The sequence below is a fragment of the Spodoptera frugiperda genome, chromosome 19 (genome assembly GCF_023101765.2).
Source record: "Spodoptera frugiperda isolate SF20-4 chromosome 19, AGI-APGP_CSIRO_Sfru_2.0, whole genome shotgun sequence".
Taxonomy (NCBI): Eukaryota; Metazoa; Arthropoda; class Insecta; order Lepidoptera; family Noctuidae; genus Spodoptera; species Spodoptera frugiperda.
In genome coordinates, this window is record NC_064230.1 from 2,209,276 (window position 1) to 2,228,187 (window position 18,912).

Genomic DNA, 18,912 nt, shown 5'->3' on the forward strand with positions numbered 1-18,912 from the left:
TGACATCATATACATATGAATAGGTAGGTATAATGTTTCGACATTTACTAGTCAAATACACTGTTTCATTCATCATGTAGCAACAAAAAAAAAGCAACGTCACGCCTTTTATCCCCGAAGGGGTAGGCAGAGGTGCTCATTACGACACGTAATGCCGCTATACAATGTACACCCACTTTTCACAATTTGTGTTATAAGTCCCATGTAATAGGGGTGAGCCTATTGCCATATACTGGACACAATTCCAGACTCCGTGCTACCACTGAGAATTTTTTCGAAAAACCGGAAGCACCCAATAATACTTTGCCCGACCCGGTAATCGGGAGAGACCCCGTGTTCGGCAGTCGCACTTGCGACCACTCGACCAAAGAGGCAGTCAATCATCATCATGTAGCTATTAGACATTGTAAAAACTGCACAGTTGGTACGGTGGCTGGGCAACTGGCTGCCGTGCAACGTGTAGCGAGTTCGATTCCCACACGGAATAACCCTTACTGCCGCACTCAAAGAATTAATGTTTACTTAAACTATTCCTTAGGAACTATTTAGCACAATTACTAAGGAATCGGTTAAGTAATCATTAAATGACCTCTAAGTTTATTTCGGCATTTCTTCTCAGAGTAGTCAGATAGGAAATGCCGGCCTCATCTAGCTATTTGAAATATTGACGTGCAAAAGTGTTATTTTATAGCCTACTTACAAAAATAAATATCATTTCTCAATGACTCTGAGTACGGCGATTAGTATAATCCACAAATTGTTGTTTTGGGTCTGAGTGTGATATGTATGTGAACTTGTATGTTTGTAAACGCACCCACGACACAGGAGAAAATCCTAGTGTGGGGCAACGTTTAGAAAAAATACTAAAAGCTAAGAGAGACTCCTCTTAATTTCTTCATTAATTCAACAACAAGCAAGAATCTGTCTAATATAATTAAGAACACTAAATTAGGTACATAATTAATTCCTTTTGTTTAAACAAAATGTCTACCTAGAAAACTTAGTTAAGAATTCTGTTTAAGAATATCTAGGTATTAATTGCCCGTTCTTGCTCTTTCTTCTTTAATATTATGGCATCACTACATAGTACAAAACAAAGTCGCTTTCTCTGTCCCTATGTACCTTTGTATGCTTAAATCTTTAATTAATAGAATAGATTTTTTAAATAGATAGAGTGATTCAAGAGGAAGGTTTATATGTATGATACATGCATAATATCACCATCGCCGTACTCGGAGTCATTGATATGTGATATTTATTTCTGTAAATAGGTCATAAAATAACACTTTTACACGTCAATATTTCAATTAACTAGATGACGCCGGCATTTCCTATCCGTCTACTCTGAGAAGAAATGCCGAAACGAACTGAGCGCCAAGCACGAATAACTATCGCATTCGTAACGTAAACGTATCGAGATGACGATACGTCATGAGACGTTAACGGAGTGTGGCAGCACGAAGCCTATTCTTTCAACTATCGAGAGCTCGAATCCAATTCGATAGTGACGTCATGCTAATGTAAACTAGAGAAGCAGCCAAGTGAACGATTTGAATGACTTGTTGAACATAAAAATTTCGTCTGAAAACTAAATTAAATTTTAAATATATTTCCACCTTTGTCTACACGTTTTATGACATAATATTTAGGAAATAAATATTAATTATGTGTAAAAAGTTCTTAAAGCGAGTTAAAAGAAATATAACATGACATTATCTATGAAAAAATTAAGTACTTAGTTTCATAAAATTGTTTATGATTTCCGAACGTTGTATTTGACATTACCGCCGACATTTGCCGGTTCATTGTTTACAAATATTGTTTGATTGTTACATTTAAAACTTTAAGTATAAAATGAGGACAAGTCAACTCCAATATGAAATAATGGTGGAATTCATGGAAAGGTAAGTAAATTTATAATAAAAAAATTCAAAATGTTCGTTTGACTAGATCCTTGTTTGTGCTGGAAAATAATTTAATGTGTTTCAATTTCTAATATCAGGAATGGGGATTTGTCTAAACCCTCGGGCGGCCCCCGGGGTCGCAGTTACATCCAGGCCAAATGGAAGGAGCTGACCTCAAAATTAAACTGTGAAGGCTCGGGAGAACCTAGGTCTGAGGAAAAGTGGAGAAAAGTATGTTTACTCGTACATTTTTATTATTACACGCTTTGCACCTATATGTTTGTGTTACATTTCCTGTTTTTGCTTGGAAACTTCTGCTTCATTTTTCTTTTTTTTCCATTTTGCTAAGGTTTGGAGCGATTACAAAAATAACTGCAAAAAGAAGTGTGCGAAAATTAGCAGGGCAGCTAGTGGCACTGGTGGTGGGCCTGCACTCCAATTATGTTTGACTGACCTTGAAAACAGGGTCATGCAAATAGTTGGAGTGCAAGCGGCTACTGGCATGGCAGTGCAAGAAGCTGGCTTTAATTTGGTTTGCTTATTACATTATTTAAGTTTTATCTAATTATTAAGTTAATATTGATTAGTTGATGATTATATAAATCTGATTACAGGTGGAAGATGGTGATGGAACAGAGGCTCTAACTGCAACCATAGTAATTGAAGAACAAGATAAGGGTAAAATAAATAAATATTCTGTTTTGTTCGCACATGTAGCGCATTGTACACCATAACATATTGTCAGCTTGGTGAAAATGCATACTGCAGACAGAGTCCGTGTCCATAATATGGCAGACAGTGAACATACTCACAGTCAACAGCGGACAATATGTTCATGTAAGCATTGCCTAAGCCTTTAATATTTGATGTATTATGTTTATCTTTTTACAGATTGGAATATTCCTGGGACCAGCAGCGAGCCAACTGTATTCCCACCTTTCACCGTTCCCCACGAAGCCTGCCCTTCGCCAGTGCCTCCACCAACACCACCAACACCACCAACCACCAATCCTCCAATCGAGGAAGAGAGCTGGAAGCCTCCACCAGCAAAAAAGGCCAAGGCTAGTTTAATTAAAATGTGTGTAGAGAATGACAGGAATGCTAGAGAGTATGCTAGAGAGCGTGAGAAAAGATATGATATGATAGAACAAGAGCGTTTGGATTTGCAACGAGAGGAGTTAAGAATAAGAGAGATGGATATACGAGAGAGGGTAAGACAGAGAGATGCAGAGCTCTCTTTACAGGCTCAGTGGCAGGAGATTACGAAAGAGGCACTGAATGTTTTAAAAAAATTTTTAGAAAAAAAGGAAGATTAGGTATTTATAATTTTATTTTAAGGGTTAAGATTAGGTTAAATTAGTTTTTAAGGTAGTTAAGTTAGTTATACATATATACATTTTATTAATTAAGAGGTTTTTGTAGAAAAACAATAAAACACTTGAATTAAGTATGAAGTCTATTTATTCTGGCAACCAAAATGTTGCGAAGTGCCCTTCCCTAACCAAATCATCTCCTCTTTCATTTTCATGATTTGCCTCAGTAGAGGTATCAGGTGAACCTTGTGGGTGGACTGTTGTGGTTGCTTCTGATTGTGGCTCAGGTACATTAAAATTAATAGCCAAATTGTGTAAGACACAACAAGCCATTATGATTTTCGCACATTTTTCAGGGGTATAATGCAGTGTGCGGTCTTTGGATAAGCATCGCCACCGGTTTTTCAGGCGTCCAAACGTGTTTTCGACCACAACCCTGGTTTTTCCGTGCACCACATTATATTTGGACGCAGGAGTTCCCTCTACCGCATCCAAAATGGGCGTCATTAGCCATGGTCGCTGAGGGTAGCCAGAATCACCTGTAAAAAAATAGATATATTATTAAAAAAACATAATATATACTGCTTACGGTTTCACCCCTGGCTCGGCTCATTGATTTCATCTTATCATAAAATTAAGTATGTAGAAAGTCTATCTACTTACCTAACAACCATACTTGTTCATGGTTCCGGTGTAACTCCTGCATGTAGCTATTGGCTCCACTGTTATCCCAAATAAAGGCATCATGCGTGGCTCCTCCATATTTGGCATTTACATTTAATATCCGGCAGTCACTGTCACAAATCTAAAATGAAATCAAAATCATTACAAATCTTTCAATTCATTTTCATAACCTTGCCATAAGTACCTACTTATTGCTTAGTTGTGAGGGTTAAGTCATACTTACCATTTGCACATTCAGAGAATGGAAATGTTTTCGGCAGTAAAACAAATGTTCCCTCTCCTTGTTTGGTGTAAAAATATGAAAGTGGCAGCCATCAATACATCCTACCACACCAGGAAAGCCATACTTGGAAAAAAATCTGCAACAAAACAATTACACATACATAATTGATTCTCTTTATTTACCTTTACACTTGTTATGTACATTTTTAAATATTTCTATAAAAATATGAAAAGCAGTATTCTACCAGTAATGGGAACTTATAATTAAAATATAATAATGTTTATTTAAACCAAGTTATTTTCTTATTAATAACAATTTACAGTGTTAACATAGGTAATGTTCATGTGATACTAACTTGTTTTTTACTGCATCTCTTTCAAGTCTTGACTTTGGGAATTTTATAAAAGTGTTTAATATCCTAGGGGATATAAGTGCTTCAGTCACTTCTTTGACACATTTGCTTACAGTGGTTTGGCCCAAATACTTAGCATTGCCAACCAAACGCTGGTAAGATCCAGTGGCATAAAAGGATAGCGCACTAAGAACCTGTAACATTATTATAAATTATATATAATTTAATAAATTATTTACATAATTTGATGTAAATCAGTAACAGCACAGAATCAAAAACCATGCTCAGTATATGGTAATAGACTTACTTCCCCTTACATACCTACTTACTCATAACAGTGAAAGGAAATGTGATATTGAACAAATGTTATGTTTTAACTTTTATTCCATCCATTTAGTACACTATTACCTATTTACTTTATTGGCAAGATTCTTACCTTAAGCTCAAAACTGACTCTTGAACTTGCTTTCAAATTCGATTTTGCTTTTAATTGTTCACAAAGGAACTTGAAAGCATCTTTAGTCAGCCTGTACCTGTTTTTAAACTCAGTGTCGGTAATATCCATTGGATTTACCGACTTTCTGAGTATAGCTCGGCGTCGGATTTCGCTGTAACAATTAGTTAATTCGTATTATTTTCTGTGTGAGTGAAAAAAATATAACTTGGATAGTTAGGTACTTACGTAGTTTCTCTTAAATCATCTTCTCCAAGTAAAATAGCAGCAAGCAAAGTACTTGTTGTACTTTGCTGATACAACGGCGGTCTTGGCATTTTATAAAAGCTCACAATAACTAAATCTCACAATTACTATAATATTTTTATGTTAGTTGTACCTTTCTCACCGTCAAATTCTGAGTGACAAATGTTTCGAGTCGTTTCGATAGCCAGCCTTCGAAATTTACGTTACCGGACGTCAAAAGCTCGTTCGTGCTTCCAATTTGTATCAAAATGTTCTAGGTTTCGATAGCAATACGATACGATTACTATACGATAGTTGTCAAAAACATTCGTGCTTGCGACATTTAGTTCCTTTTACGCACGGTAGGGGCGCTGTTCAAATCTCATAGAAAATTCTTTCGATTGCGATACGAACACTTTCTCGATAGTTTTCGTGCTTAGCACACTGGAGATCATTTAATGATTACTTAAGCCAGTGCTTAGCAATTGTTTTGAGTCTGATTGCGGCAGTAAAGAGTTATTCCGTTCGGGAGTCGAACCCACTACACGTTGCACGGAGTTGTCCAGGCACCGTGTTAACCGTGCAGTTTTTATACCTTCTCTGCTTACCCCTTTCTACGAATAAAACACAGTACTTCATCAAATTAAGTTTCCTATTGTTCTATAGATATTGTTGGCTCTAGATGGGCTGTGCAAACAAACTCTCCGACTTTATTATATTGGTGTAGCTATAACTTATTCATTGTATTATCTCTATCGGTAGACATAACTTATTCATTGTAAATTTATAATACTGATTGTAAAGGCCGTATTAGACGATTTTACGCGACGTCTTGAGAGATCGATCTAAAAGTGAACGCGAATCGCTCACCGCATCCCACATGCGGTTGGTGTCGTATGCCACGTCAATACATTTTGACAATTTGTTGTTTTCGCGCCGCACCGCACCGCTTCGTGTTCGCGTCTAAATCGCTCATGCTAGACGTCGCGTCGCGTAACGCTTTAAAAAACGCGCGTTGGACCATTACAAACGTGCGAACTGCCGCGTCAAACGAATGTTACTACCTCCACAACAGGCATAAGTGTGAGCGAGAGATCAGTAACCTTAGTACAAGTTTGCTTTACGTTTAAAGTAATCGAAACGAGAACGCGTTCGGCGCTCTGTTTGGCCGGCTCGAATGAACCAACCAATCAGAGCGTTTAGCAAACTCTGACTAAGAGTATTGATAAAAATGACTTCTGACAGTTCGCACGTTTGTAATGACCCGACTATAGCGTTGTGGCGACACATTGAAGTTAAAACGACACATGACATATGACAATAGTCAAATGACGATAGACGATCGAAGACACAAATCCCATCGCACATGTGATAGTTTACATGCAAATAAACATGGATAGAAAATCCCAACGAACAACAGTTGGGCAGAAAGCCCGCCAGGCACGATCACTTCGCCTGGTCGGAGGCATCCTCCTTTTCTTAACGAACTTTACTCTCGACAAACTTTGTACCTATCTTAAAGGTCATATTTTGGTTTTAACTTGAGAAATCTGCTCCTAAGTGGGCGATGGAATAATAAAATTTCTGAGAAATTGTTACCTACACCTACGTTTTATTCAACAGAGCCACACCAGACGGTCCATTTTTTGTATTTTGCTCATTTACCGAGTTTGAAACGCCCGCTTCTCATGCACAAGGGTGCGGATTCAAAACCTACCAACAGGAAGTACCAATGTGACTTTTTCTGAGTTATATGTACTTTCTAAAATTATTTAGACACCACTGACAAACGGTGAAGGAAAACATCGTGAGGAAATCTGGGTTATAATTTCTAATTACATACATAATTATAAGTTTGAAATCGCCAACCCGCTAAGCACAAGCGTCGTGGTTAATGCTCAAACCTCCTGTGTAAGAAGAGGCCTTTGTCAGCAGTGGTCACTTATAGACTAATGATGACGGTAAGTAGAGAAGATTGGGAGGCATTGTTGTGCAATTGGGTAATCGGGCCTACGGTAACCTCACTCACACAACGCAAGCGTAGTTTCACGACGGTTTTCTGATCGACCGTGGTATCACTCCGATCCAGCCTGCCCAGCAGTGCCGAAGCATGGCTCTCCCATGTATGTATGTATTTCAATCATGAGACAAATGCTAATATGTATCTATGTATGTATATACCTATCATATTTACTTCTCAACGAAGCAGGAAGTGACTGATTAGTTTCACAATACCATAATAGATACTGAATTATAATTTACCTACTAGCAAATGGTAATTTGTATAATTCAGACTTCATTTCAGGCTATTGTATAAGTAAAGACTAGGATATTACATCACATCAACAGCCTATAAGTAGCCACTACTGGCCAAAGGCTTCTTCTCGCTAGAGAAGGTTTGAGCATTAAACGTCACGCTTGCTCGATGCGGGTTGGCAATTTCAAACTTATAATTAGAGATTATAAGCCCAGGTTTAATTTCAAATCTAAACCTATTTATTTATCTTCATTTCTTTCGTTCATTTTTGTTCACGAAACTTTGCAATAGAATTGTAATATGCAATCTGCGATGTTTCGGACGAAACTTCGTTTTTTGTTGAATTAGAGTAGACCTCCTATTTTCGAAACGTCAAAACCGGTATTTTCTATGAATTTCGTATGAGTTTGTAGAAAAGTCTAAATAATTTATTCTTTTCTAAGGAAAGTATCCAATTTTACAACGTTGAAGTTTAAACGTATTTACACCGCTGCAGGTGACGGAACAACAGACGCAAATCTATAGTTACAATGATAACGTATTTAAATTTAAAAATAATAGACGTAGAACATTTATAGATACAGTTTGTTGTGTCGGGAACGTACCGACCGGCAATGTCAGTAACAAAGACAGCTGTCAAATACACTACTGGTCCGTACTGAACGCGGGTACAACTGAATTCAGTTTATATTCGAGTTTATTTTATAATTACGTAAATATACGAGTAAACAGAGGTTCCTCTAGGGTATGACATACCCGAGGCTCATGGGATACGTATTCCGTATCCATAGGGATATGCCGTAACAGGGGGCCTACTCCGGTTCTCGAATCCGAAATTTCGTTTAATTTTCGGCCGTAGGTTTTATTGATTTACTAATGAAATTACGTAAAATAACGTTTTATTTTTAGTTTCAAATGAAACCCTATTTATTTATCTTCATTTCATTCGTTCATTTTTGTTCACAAAGGTTCGCAATAAATAGAATTGTAGTAATTACCTGTCACCCTAAATAAGTATTTGTGTTTTTATACACATATTCTTTATATTTGTGTGCGTGTTTTCTGTCAAATAAAAATAAATGCTTTTCCTAGCCAGTAAATATCTTGATTTAGCTCATGAGGTTGTCGACATGTGGGATGTAGATTCAGCAATCATTGTGCCGATAGTCGTATCTGCCAATGGCCTCATAGCCAAAAGCTTCGACCAACACCTGAGTAGGCTAACGTTAGATGGTTGGATCAAGAGCCTGATGCAGAAAGCAGTACTTCTGGACAGTATTTTCGTTGAATTAGAGTAGGCTCCCTGGTGTTGCACCGTAAAGGCTCTGGAGGAGATCTAATTAGAGCCGGTGCTTCTTACAGGTGCTGAGAGTGGCCACCGGGGTGGTTTTAGTGTATTTACAAGTCGCCATTTTTATGAAGAAAGAAACCTTAAATATTTAAATAAAATCGAATGAATGAACACACAGCACTTCAAACCAATCTAGCCTTACTACTTACATACCAAAATAATTAGCTTAGAACTCAAAAACAATTACGAAACATAAAACTCGCTATTTCGAGATTTCATGGCCTAATTAAAAATGAAAGAAATATAGCTTTAGATTACTCCCCATTTAATGTTTTAAATTATGTAATAAACAACTATCGTAACGCATACAAAATTAAATAAACCACACGGCTCAAGTAACTGTTCAAGGACGCTCGACTTGTTTCAAGTCAAGACCGGGACTCATAATGATGTAGCTCGAAATTAATCGAGCATCCTCAAATACTGTACTTTAGCAAACCGTAATTACTTTTTTAATTTCGATCACGATACTGAGGCCTTAGTACGAGTTTGCTTTACGTTTAAACGAGATCGAAAAGAAAGCGCGCAATGATTGGTTGTTTCATTGGAGCCGGCCAATCAGAGCGTCGAACGCGCTCTCATTTCATTTTCGTTCAACGTAAAGTAAACTCATACTAAAGGATACTGATCATTTAATTAGGAAACCATCCTAAATACCTTTTTTTTATTAATTTTCTTACCGGTAGTAACAATTTTGCCGGCGACATACACATTTTGCGTTATAAGCCTGTCGTCGCGACGCTCGGCGTTGCTCGCTTTGAAACTCGCTGATGGTAATTTCTCATAATCTATTACGGAGTATTTAGCCGGAGTATTTATTAACGGAGGATATATTGTTTTCCTATAAGAATATATTTTATTTTTAAAGTATTTCGAGTCAAATTATTTGGTATACAGGAGAGGTAATGAAACATTGATTTGGTGCAAAGACAGTAGTTTTTTTTTTTCTTTATGGTATAAGCCGATAAACGAGCAGAAACGGATCACCTGATAGTAAGCAATCGCCGCCGTTCACTGACACCCGAAACACCAGAAGCTAAGCTAATCTCTGAAATGGCTGAACCGATTTTGACAGGACTTTTATTGCCAGGTAACTTTTTTATGGAATAGGCCGGTAAACGAGCAGACGGATCACCTGGTGGTAAGCAATCGTGGCCGCCCATGGACACCCGAAACACCAGAGGCGTTGCCGGCCTTTTAGGGGTTAGGCATTTAAGGGTTGTTGGGGAATCGGGTATTGGGAAGGAGGGTAATTGGGCCTCCGATAACCTCACTCACACAACGGAAGCGTTGTTTCACGTCGGTTTTCTGCTCGGCCGTGGTATCACTCCGGTCGAGCCAGCGCTATCGTGCTGAAGTATGGCTCTCCCACACTTGCATATATATAGAAGAAGTCACATCTTTTGTAACCATTAAAACACTCAATAGCGAACCAATGGTTACTGTCTTTGTACTAAATCAATCTTTTATTTTCTTACCTGCATACTAAATAACTTGGTCAGGCATACTTTTCCACCAGAGATGTGCTATGCTACGTTGCTGTGGATGCGTTTGGCTTCCACCTATCATATTCATTGGTACACATAGCTTAGTACTAGTGGAAACGGACTCAGCTAAGCTATGTTTTTTTTATATGGAAAGATACGTGCTATGGATGGCTTTCCTACTATCGATACATCGCATACTCGAGCTGCACATCTTCCTCGCACAGCTACATAGCTTAGTATTAGTGGAAACGATCACATAGTTTCACAGCTTTTTTTAAGAGAGGAAAATCATTCAATGTCTTCTCCCGTCTTGGGCGAGGCGAGAGGGAGTGTCAGACTCTTACTGACTAAAAACCACCCCGACAATTTCACAGTTAACTATTACATCTTCGTAACATAGCACATCTCTTGTGGAAAATCACCCTTCTGATATCACTATCCCATACTAACCTATACGCCTCTCTCTCATCAGAAGACGACGAACTATACTCCCGCACCCTCTCAACAGATGGCGCTGTCTTAATAATAATATTCTCAGGCGTATCGCAAATGACTTCGGAACCTTTATACAACCTCCTTTTCGCTTTTATAAACACATCGTCATTCTCCGAATCGGTTTTGATCCCCGATTCTCGCAATTCGCCGATCCGTTTTTGAGCTATCATCATAGGTGTAGAACTACGCCGTTTCGGGAATGTCGAAGACATGAATTTAATGAAATTCTCCTCTATTAAACTTGTCGAGGCTAATTTCTCTTTCGACCTGTCTAAAGTAGACATTTTTGGCAGTTCAAGACACTTTAGAATAGGTGATTTTTTCAACTCAATCTTATATGGGCTCGAAGCAAAACTCTTACTCATTTGTTTCTTAATTCTCGGTTCCTTATCAAACTTCATCGATGACGTAGAAGCCGAATTACGACCTATACCCGTCTCTTTCTTTTTCAAGAAGTCCAAGAACCTGCTATCTCTTTCTGGCGAGTCGCTTGAATCGTGTTCTTTGGATAGCATTTCTATAGACTCCATAAATTGAGCCCATTTCGTTTTACGCGTTTTTAGTTTTTTTGGCACCTGGTATGTGACTTTTCTGTCTAAAGAATTTGTCTGTTTTTTGGGGGAGTAATCCGATATAGACATTAAAGGGGAGCTATGTGAAGAGGGCTCTGATAGTTTTAGCACTATATTATAATAATTTTAGCGATACGTGCATTAGGGTTGAGGTTTAAGAAAATAAATTAAAAAGATAAAGTATTAGCCAGTCTTTATAACCCATCTGTACCCTTAGTACGAATTTGCTTTACGTTTAAAGTAATCGAAACGAGTGCGTGTTCGGCGCTCTGATTGGTTGGTTTATTCGAACCGGCCAATCAGCGGTACGCGCTCTCGTTTCGATTACTTTAAACGTAAAGCAAACTCGTACTAACATACTAAATTCAAATGTGCTCAAAATGTTAAAACATTACGATAAAGTTGTATTTATTACCTTATTTTGCAGTGGTTTAAATACCTAAATTAATGCTTAAACAGTAAAATTTTGATTATTTCAGAGTAAAATGCCAATTAGTTGCTTCAAATTGATTATGTTATTTTGTACCCTTAGTACGAGTTTGCTTTACGTTTAACGAGATCGAAACCAGAGCGTGTTCGGCGCTCTGATTGGCCGGCTCGAATGAACCAACCAATCAGAGCGAGAGAATGCGCTCTCATTTCGATTACTTTGAACGTAGAAAAAACTCATACTAAGGCTACAGAATAGATAATATCCTATTATTATGGCCAATTTTTCAATCAACAGATAACAACAAAACAACAAAATTTCATTAGCACGCGCGCGTAATGTTACGAACACGGGCGCGGGCGCCTCGCTGCTAACAGCTGATCATACAAAAGCACGCGCGCCCAAAATTTTGTTATTTTATTATCGCGATAAAAACAAAACTAACGAGTATACAAAAAAAGTTTCTTCGGGAAAGTTGTTTGTAATCATGAGTACAATCACGTGTTTAAATATCGTTCACTAATTACCAGTCACCCTATATGAGTAAATATATGTATAAATATGTACTTACCGTGTTCATTGAAGTGTTTTTCAAGATCCTCATGCGATAGGTTGGTCTGAGTGGCGGGGGAGTCTGCCGCAACCGTCTGCTCGGGACGGGAGCGAGAACATCTAGACAAGAAATTAGACTTAGATTAGATTTCGAAGGAACGGTGTGGTTTTTAGTCAGTAAGAGTCTGACACACCCTCTTGCCTCGTCCAAGCAGGGAGTAGACATTGGATGATTTTCCCCCCTTAAATCACTGCGTGAAACTCCCCCTTAAACCAAACAACATCAAAAAAAGCCATGATACAATACTTAGATAAAACGAATCAAAGTTTAGGAGCGGGAGTAAATAAGTCATTCCGACGTATAAAAAGTACCTAAAAATTAGTCAGGGTAAAGATAGATTAGACCCTATTGTAATTCTCAAGTGCTTTGACAAGTGTTGGGATTATAGAAGACACGCACACTGTACAATTACGTTGTATAATATCTGAGGGTAGAGACACTGATTGCTGAAATACAGGTTATAAACTTAGTTCAGCAACCGAAGCTACAGCAATTAAGGCATACATATAAGGTGTTTATAAGTATCTGCCACGGCTTTAATGGGAGTAGTTTGACAAGTGTGGTTATTATGTCAAAAATTAGTTAAATTTTTGATGAGCACAAAACGTAATGCCCTCACTAAGATAAACAAGTTACTCGAAAACGAAGAAAAGAGCATACTCCTTTTTGAAAGGTCGGCAACGCACCTGTGACTCTTCTGGTGTTGCGGGTGTCCATGCGCGGCACTGATCGCTTACCGTCAGGTTATTCCATAAAAAAACGATGCCAACTCCATCTACCCAACCCACCGCAAAAATCTTTTTCAAAACGTTGCAACGTCACACCTTTTATCACCGAAGAGGTAAGCAGAGGTGCACATTACAGCACGTAATGCCAATGTACAATGTACACCCACTTTTCACCACTTATAAGTCCCATGTAATAAGGGGTGAGCGTATCATTTATTGTTTTTCAAAACTGACAAAAATATCGTTTTTGCGTTGTATAGATGGCGTTAGCGTAGTTTTTAAGTGTGGGAGAGCCATGCTTCGACACGAATGGGCCGGCTCGACCGGAGTGATACCACGGCCGAGTAGAATACCGACGTGAAACAACGCTGGTGTTGTGTGAGTGAGGTTACCGGAGGCCCAATTCCCCCTTCCCAATCTTCCCATTCCCGAACAACAACCCTTAAATTCCTAACTCCCAAAAAGCCGGTAACGCACTTGTAACGCCTCTGGTGTTTCAAGTGTCCATGGGCGGCGGCGATTGCTTACCATCAGGTGATAATCATAAAAAAAAAGTGTTTGATCGCTCACCTGAGCATAGCATTGCTGCATCGTAGTGCGAGCTCCAGCCCGTCGAGCCAGCAGTGGCCGGCTGCCTGCGACGGGGCGCGGAAGATCAGGTGCGCGGTCGGAAGGGGCTGTACTACCGCTCCTATACAAAAAATATTAATTTATAGTTAAAATAACTAAAAACACACTAATACTTGTACGAGAACCATCCTTGCTTCAGCGCAAATGGGCCGGCTCGATTGGAGTGATACCACGGCCAAGTACTTAGTACACCGACGTGAAACAACGCTTGGGTTGTATTTCGTTGTCCGGAGGTCCAATTACCCCCCTCTCTAATCACCCCAATCCCCGATTCCCCTACAACCCTTAAATTCCTAACGTCTTTCGATGTCCATGGGCGGCGGCGATTGCTTACCATCAGGTGATCCGTATGCTCTTTTACCAGCTTATACCATAAAAAAAGCTAAAAGCACATCAACACTAGTGCGAGAGCCTCATGAGTTTTACTGTGTGAATACTTCAAAACACACCCTGCTCTATGCTAAAGGTTTCACTTGATAAATGACACGTTAAACTCTCTACGGATCATACTCGATATTATTTAACGTGCTGAGAAACGTAAACTTCCCAACACTAGTATCTACTTGCTCAGGTGCCATAAGTGGAATAAAATATAAAATTAAAAGTTATTCCACAAATGGCACCTACGAAAAATACCTATGGGTGCCCAATGTGGAACATCATCGGTGCCATTAGCTTGGGTGCCATTTAAACGGGTGCCCAATGTGGAATACCACCTAAATTCCCGAAACATCGGTTATTGATCCCGATAACAAGAAGAATCGATCTGGCAATCCTAGATGGGGTGTGCGCGGACTCGTTAATCTTATTACTAACGCGTGATATACAATGTATACAACGTGTAACAATAAGGAGGTATACATATCAATTGCACGGTTTCTAGATAACATAACAAACGATACGGGAAGGATTTTTTAAACTCATGTTTTCATGGAACGAAGTTATGAATTTTTCCAATATTTTTTTATTTTTCATGCGAATTAAAATTAGGTAGATAGGTACTAGGCGATCAGATTTACAGAAGAAATGTTTCGTAATTAGCGAGTGACCCCTGTAGTGTTGTGACACGTTTGTATGATTTATAAAATCAAGAACCATGCGACACCAAGTATTTGGTACCAATTTTTTTAAACGTATTTTAAGCTGAAACTTTGTGTAGAGATTCTATTCAACCTGTATTCTTCAGTGCTTCTTGATGTATATGGGTATTTTGTTACACGTTGTATATAAAATTCTCGTGTCACACTTTTCGTTGCCACACTCCTCCGAAACGTCTTGACCGATTTAGATGAATTTTTTTATGCTTATCCGGTATCTATGAGAATCGGCCAACATCTATTTATCATCCCCCTAAATGTAAGGGGTTTCCTATGTAATAATAATATGTTTTTTTTTCAATAAATAACAAATAGCAACCAAAAAACCACTAAGGTTTAGAACCGTGCTATGGAATCTGCCTTAAATGTTGCAATATGGAGGTAGGTACAATAATTTTGCTTAAATAGTACTTAGGTAATATTCCTTAAGTTTACATTTTATATTTTTAGGTGTGAGACATTTTTTTACTTCTGCGGGTATATTGTTAATAAGTCTCGGTACAACATAACCAGTAGTTCGCTCGCCATATGCATTGTTAGCGCGCTGCGTACGGAGCCGATTCTCAGAATTAGCCCGAGTGTATATAGTAGTAGTACAACCCTAATTTGTTTTAATCTTCCTCGGACGAAGTCGCGGGCTGTAGCTAGTAAATGTACATATTTACCGATGGTCTCGTTATGTGGCCCCCGCGGCGCCCAGATGCTCTGCTTGAGCGGGTGGTACAGCTTGAAGCAGAAGTATATGTATATATATTTACCGATGGTCTCGTTATGTGGCCCCCGCGGCGCCCAGATGCTCTGCTCGAGCGGGTGGTACAGCTTGAAGCAGAAGTATATGTATATATATTTACCGATGGTCTCGTTATGTGGCCCCCGCGGCGCCCAGATGCTCTGCTCGAGCGGGTGGTACAGCTTGAAGCAGAAGTATATGTATATATATTTACCGATGGTCTCGTTATGTGGCCCCCGCGGCGCCCAGATGCTCTGCTCGAGCGGGTGGTACAGCTTGAAGCAGAAGTATATGTATATATATTTACCGATGGTCTCGTTATGTGGCCCCCGCGGCGCCCAGATGCTCTGCTCGAGCGGGTGGTACAGCTTGAAGCAGAAGTATATGTATATATATTTACCGATGGTCTCGTTATGTGGCCCCCGCGGCGCCCAGATGCTCTGCTCGAGCGGGTGGTACAGCTTGAAGCAGAAGTATATGTATATATATTTACCGATGGTCTCGTTATGTGGCCCCCGCGGCGCCCAGATGCTCTGCTCGAGCGGGTGGTACAGCTTGAAGCAGAAGTATATGTATATATATTTACCGATGGTCTCGTTATGTGGCCCCCGCGGCGCCCAGATGCTCTGCTCGAGCGGGTGGTACAGCTTGAAGCAGAAGTATATGTATATATATTTACCGATGGTCTCGTTATGTGGCCCCCGCGGCGCCCAGATGCTCTGCTCGAGCGGGTGGTACAGCTTGAAGCAGAAGTATATGTATATATATTTACCGATGGTCTCGTTATGTGGCCCCCGCGGCGCCCAGATGCTCTGCTCGAGCGGGTGGTACAGCTTGAAGCAGAAGTATATGTATATATATTTACCGATGGTCTCGTTATGTGGCCCCCGCGGCGCCCAGATGCTCTGCTCGAGCGGGTGGTACAGCTTGAAGCAGAAGTATATGTATATATATTTACCGATGGTCTCGTTATGTGGCCCCCGCGGCGCCCAGATGCTCTGCTCGAGCGGGTGGTACAGCTTGAAGCAGAAGTATATGTATATATATTTACCGATGGTCTCGTTATGTGGCCCCCGCGGCGCCCAGATGCTCTGCTCGAGCGGGTGGTACAGCTTGAAGCAGAAGTATATGTATATATATTTACCGATGGTCTCGTTATGTGGCCCCCGCGGCGCCCAGATGCTCTGCTCGAGCGGGTGGTACAGCTTGAAGCAGAAGTATATGTATATATATTTACCGATGGTCTCGTTATGTGGCCCCCGCGGCGCCCAGATGCTCTGCTCGAGCGGGTGGTACAGCTTGAAGCAGAAGTATATGTATATATATTTACCGATGGTCTCGTTATGTGGCCCCCGCGGCGCCCAGATGCTCTGCTCGAGCGGGTGGTACAGCTTGAAGCAGAAGTATATGTATATATATTTACCGATGGTCTCGTTATGTGGCCCCCGCGGCGCCCAGATGCTCTGCTCGAGCGGGTGGTACAGCTTGAAGCAGAAGTATATGTATATATATTTACCGATGGTCTCGTTATGTGGCCCCCGCGGCGCCCAGATGCTCTGCTCGAGCGGGTGGTACAGCTTGAAGCAGAAGTATATGTATATATATTTACCGATGGTCTCGTTATGTGGCCCCCGCGGCGCCCAGATGCTCTGCTCGAGCGGGTGGTACAGCTTGAAGCAGAAGCCGTCCTTCTTGCTGGGCCGCTCGATCACCTGGCACGACGTCAGGAGCACTGTGCCCACCCAGTGGCTGCTCTGTGGGACAATTATAAAAGGAAAAAGTTAACATCAAATAACAATGCGAATATAGGTATCGTGTGTGTGTGAACTTATACAGGTAAAGTTAAATTATATATCAAATAACAAAGCGAGTCTGTGTGTCATGTGTATATGAACTTATACAGTTTTTTATGGTAAATGAGCCGACGTATCACCTGATAGTAAGCTATCGCCGCCGCCAATGGACACTTGAAACACCAGAAGCGTTACAAGTGCGTTGCCGGCCTTTTGGGGGTTAGGAATTTAAGGGTTGTTGGGAAATCGGGGATTGGTAAGATTGGGAAGGGGGGAATTGGGCCTCCGGTAACCTCACTCACACAACGAAAGCGTTGTTTCACGTCGGTTTTCTGCTCGGCCGTGGTATCACTCCGGTCGAGCATGGCTCTTATACCGTACGAGGAGATCAATTATGACTTCTTTTTTATTTATTTTTTTAAAACTTTGCCCCACACTAGGATTTTCTCCTGTGTCGTGGGTGCGTTTACAAACATACAAGTTCACATACACATGACACCCAGACCCGAAACAACAATTTGTGGATCACACAAAGGGTTACTCCGTGCGGGAATCGAGCCCGCTACACATTGCGCGGCAGTCGGTTGCCCAGCCTCTGCGCCAGCCATTTAGCCTACATACATACGTACGTCACGCCTTTTATCCCCGAAGGGGTAGGCAGAGGTGCACATTACGGCACGTAATGCCGCTATACAATGTACGTACACACACCTTTCACCATTTGTGTTATAAGTCCCATGTAATAGGGGGTGAGCCTATTGCCATATACAGGGCACAATTCCAGACTCCGTGTTACTACCGAGAAATTTTTGAAAATCCGATTAAAGTCCAGAATTTCTTTGCCAGACCCGGGAATCGAACCCGAGAATCGAACCCGAGACCCCTTGTTCGGCAGTCGCATTTGCGACCACTCGACTAACGAGGCAATCAAAAAAATTACATCAAATGACGAATCGAGTCTGTGTATCATGTGTGGGGTCACCATGCTTCGGCACGAATGGGCCAGCTCGACCGGAGTGATACCACGGCTTCACCGAAAAACGACGTGAAACAACGGTTGTGTTGTGTTTCGTTGTGTGACTGAGGTTACTGGAGGCCCAATCACCCCTTCCCAATCTTCCCAATCCCCGATTCCCCAACAACCCTTAAATTCCTAACACCCAAAAGGCCGGCAACGCACTTGTAACGCCTCTGGTGTTTCAAGTGTCCACGGGCGGCGGTGATTGCTTACCATCAATACTTGATTACCGGCGTGTTCCATAAAAAAAAATGGTTTCTCCGTCCCATTGTAAGCTTAAATCTTTAAAACTACGCAACGGATTTTGTCCCTTTCTTTTAAAATAGATAGAGTGATTCAAGAGGAAGGTTTATATGTATAATACATGCATAATGTATCACCATTGCACCCATGCGAAGCTGGGGCGGGTCGCTAGTACTGTATAAAGTGCTTACCTTAGCTTTAGGACTCTTATACAGCAGTAATAAGCCGGGTTTCAGCACACACCATAACTTTGTCCATGACTTTAACGACCCACGAACCTGGAAGCAAGAAATAACAACATTTTTATTCAATG

General features: G+C 40.5%; 3 protein-coding genes across 5 annotated transcripts in view; 1 reads left to right on the forward strand and 2 right to left on the reverse strand.

The window, feature by feature from the left end:
* LOC118280987 (oxysterol-binding protein-related protein 8) overlaps nucleotides 1-18,912 on the reverse strand; it is an 85,230-nt gene that overhangs the window by 44,669 nt on the left and 21,649 nt on the right. For both annotated transcript variants that reach the window (XM_050700923.1, XM_050700924.1), the window contains exons 6-9: nucleotides 18,791-18,877; nucleotides 17,155-17,299; nucleotides 13,659-13,779; nucleotides 12,319-12,419 (exon numbers count right to left, since the gene is read on the reverse strand). In XM_050700923.1, the coding sequence (XP_050556880.1) occupies nucleotides 12,319-12,419; nucleotides 13,659-13,779; nucleotides 17,155-17,299; nucleotides 18,791-18,877 (454 nt within the window). The remainder of the gene's footprint in view (nucleotides 1-12,318; nucleotides 12,420-13,658; nucleotides 13,780-17,154; nucleotides 17,300-18,790; nucleotides 18,878-18,912) is intronic.
* Nucleotides 1,373-3,221, forward strand: LOC126911874 (nuclear apoptosis-inducing factor 1-like). Of its 2 annotated transcripts, XM_050700974.1 has the most exons (5): nucleotides 1,373-1,904; nucleotides 2,003-2,135; nucleotides 2,254-2,436; nucleotides 2,519-2,582; nucleotides 2,796-3,221. In XM_050700974.1, exons 1-5 carry the CDS (start codon nucleotides 1,855-1,857, stop codon nucleotides 3,218-3,220), a joined length of 855 nt encoding a protein of 284 aa, XP_050556931.1. In that variant the 5' UTR covers nucleotides 1,373-1,854; the 3' UTR covers nucleotide 3,221. The 2 variants fall into 2 exon arrangements, with proteins under 2 accessions (XP_050556931.1, XP_050556932.1); XM_050700975.1 differs by lacking the exon at nucleotides 2,254-2,436.
* On the reverse strand, nucleotides 3,348-5,578 carry LOC118271518 (putative nuclease HARBI1). Its single transcript, XM_035587625.2, is given in 7 exon segments — nucleotides 3,348-3,403; nucleotides 3,406-3,756; nucleotides 3,881-4,022; nucleotides 4,125-4,260; nucleotides 4,480-4,670; nucleotides 4,913-5,084; nucleotides 5,159-5,578. Coding segments are annotated over 7 exon segments (1,137 nt in total). The 5' UTR covers nucleotides 5,248-5,578.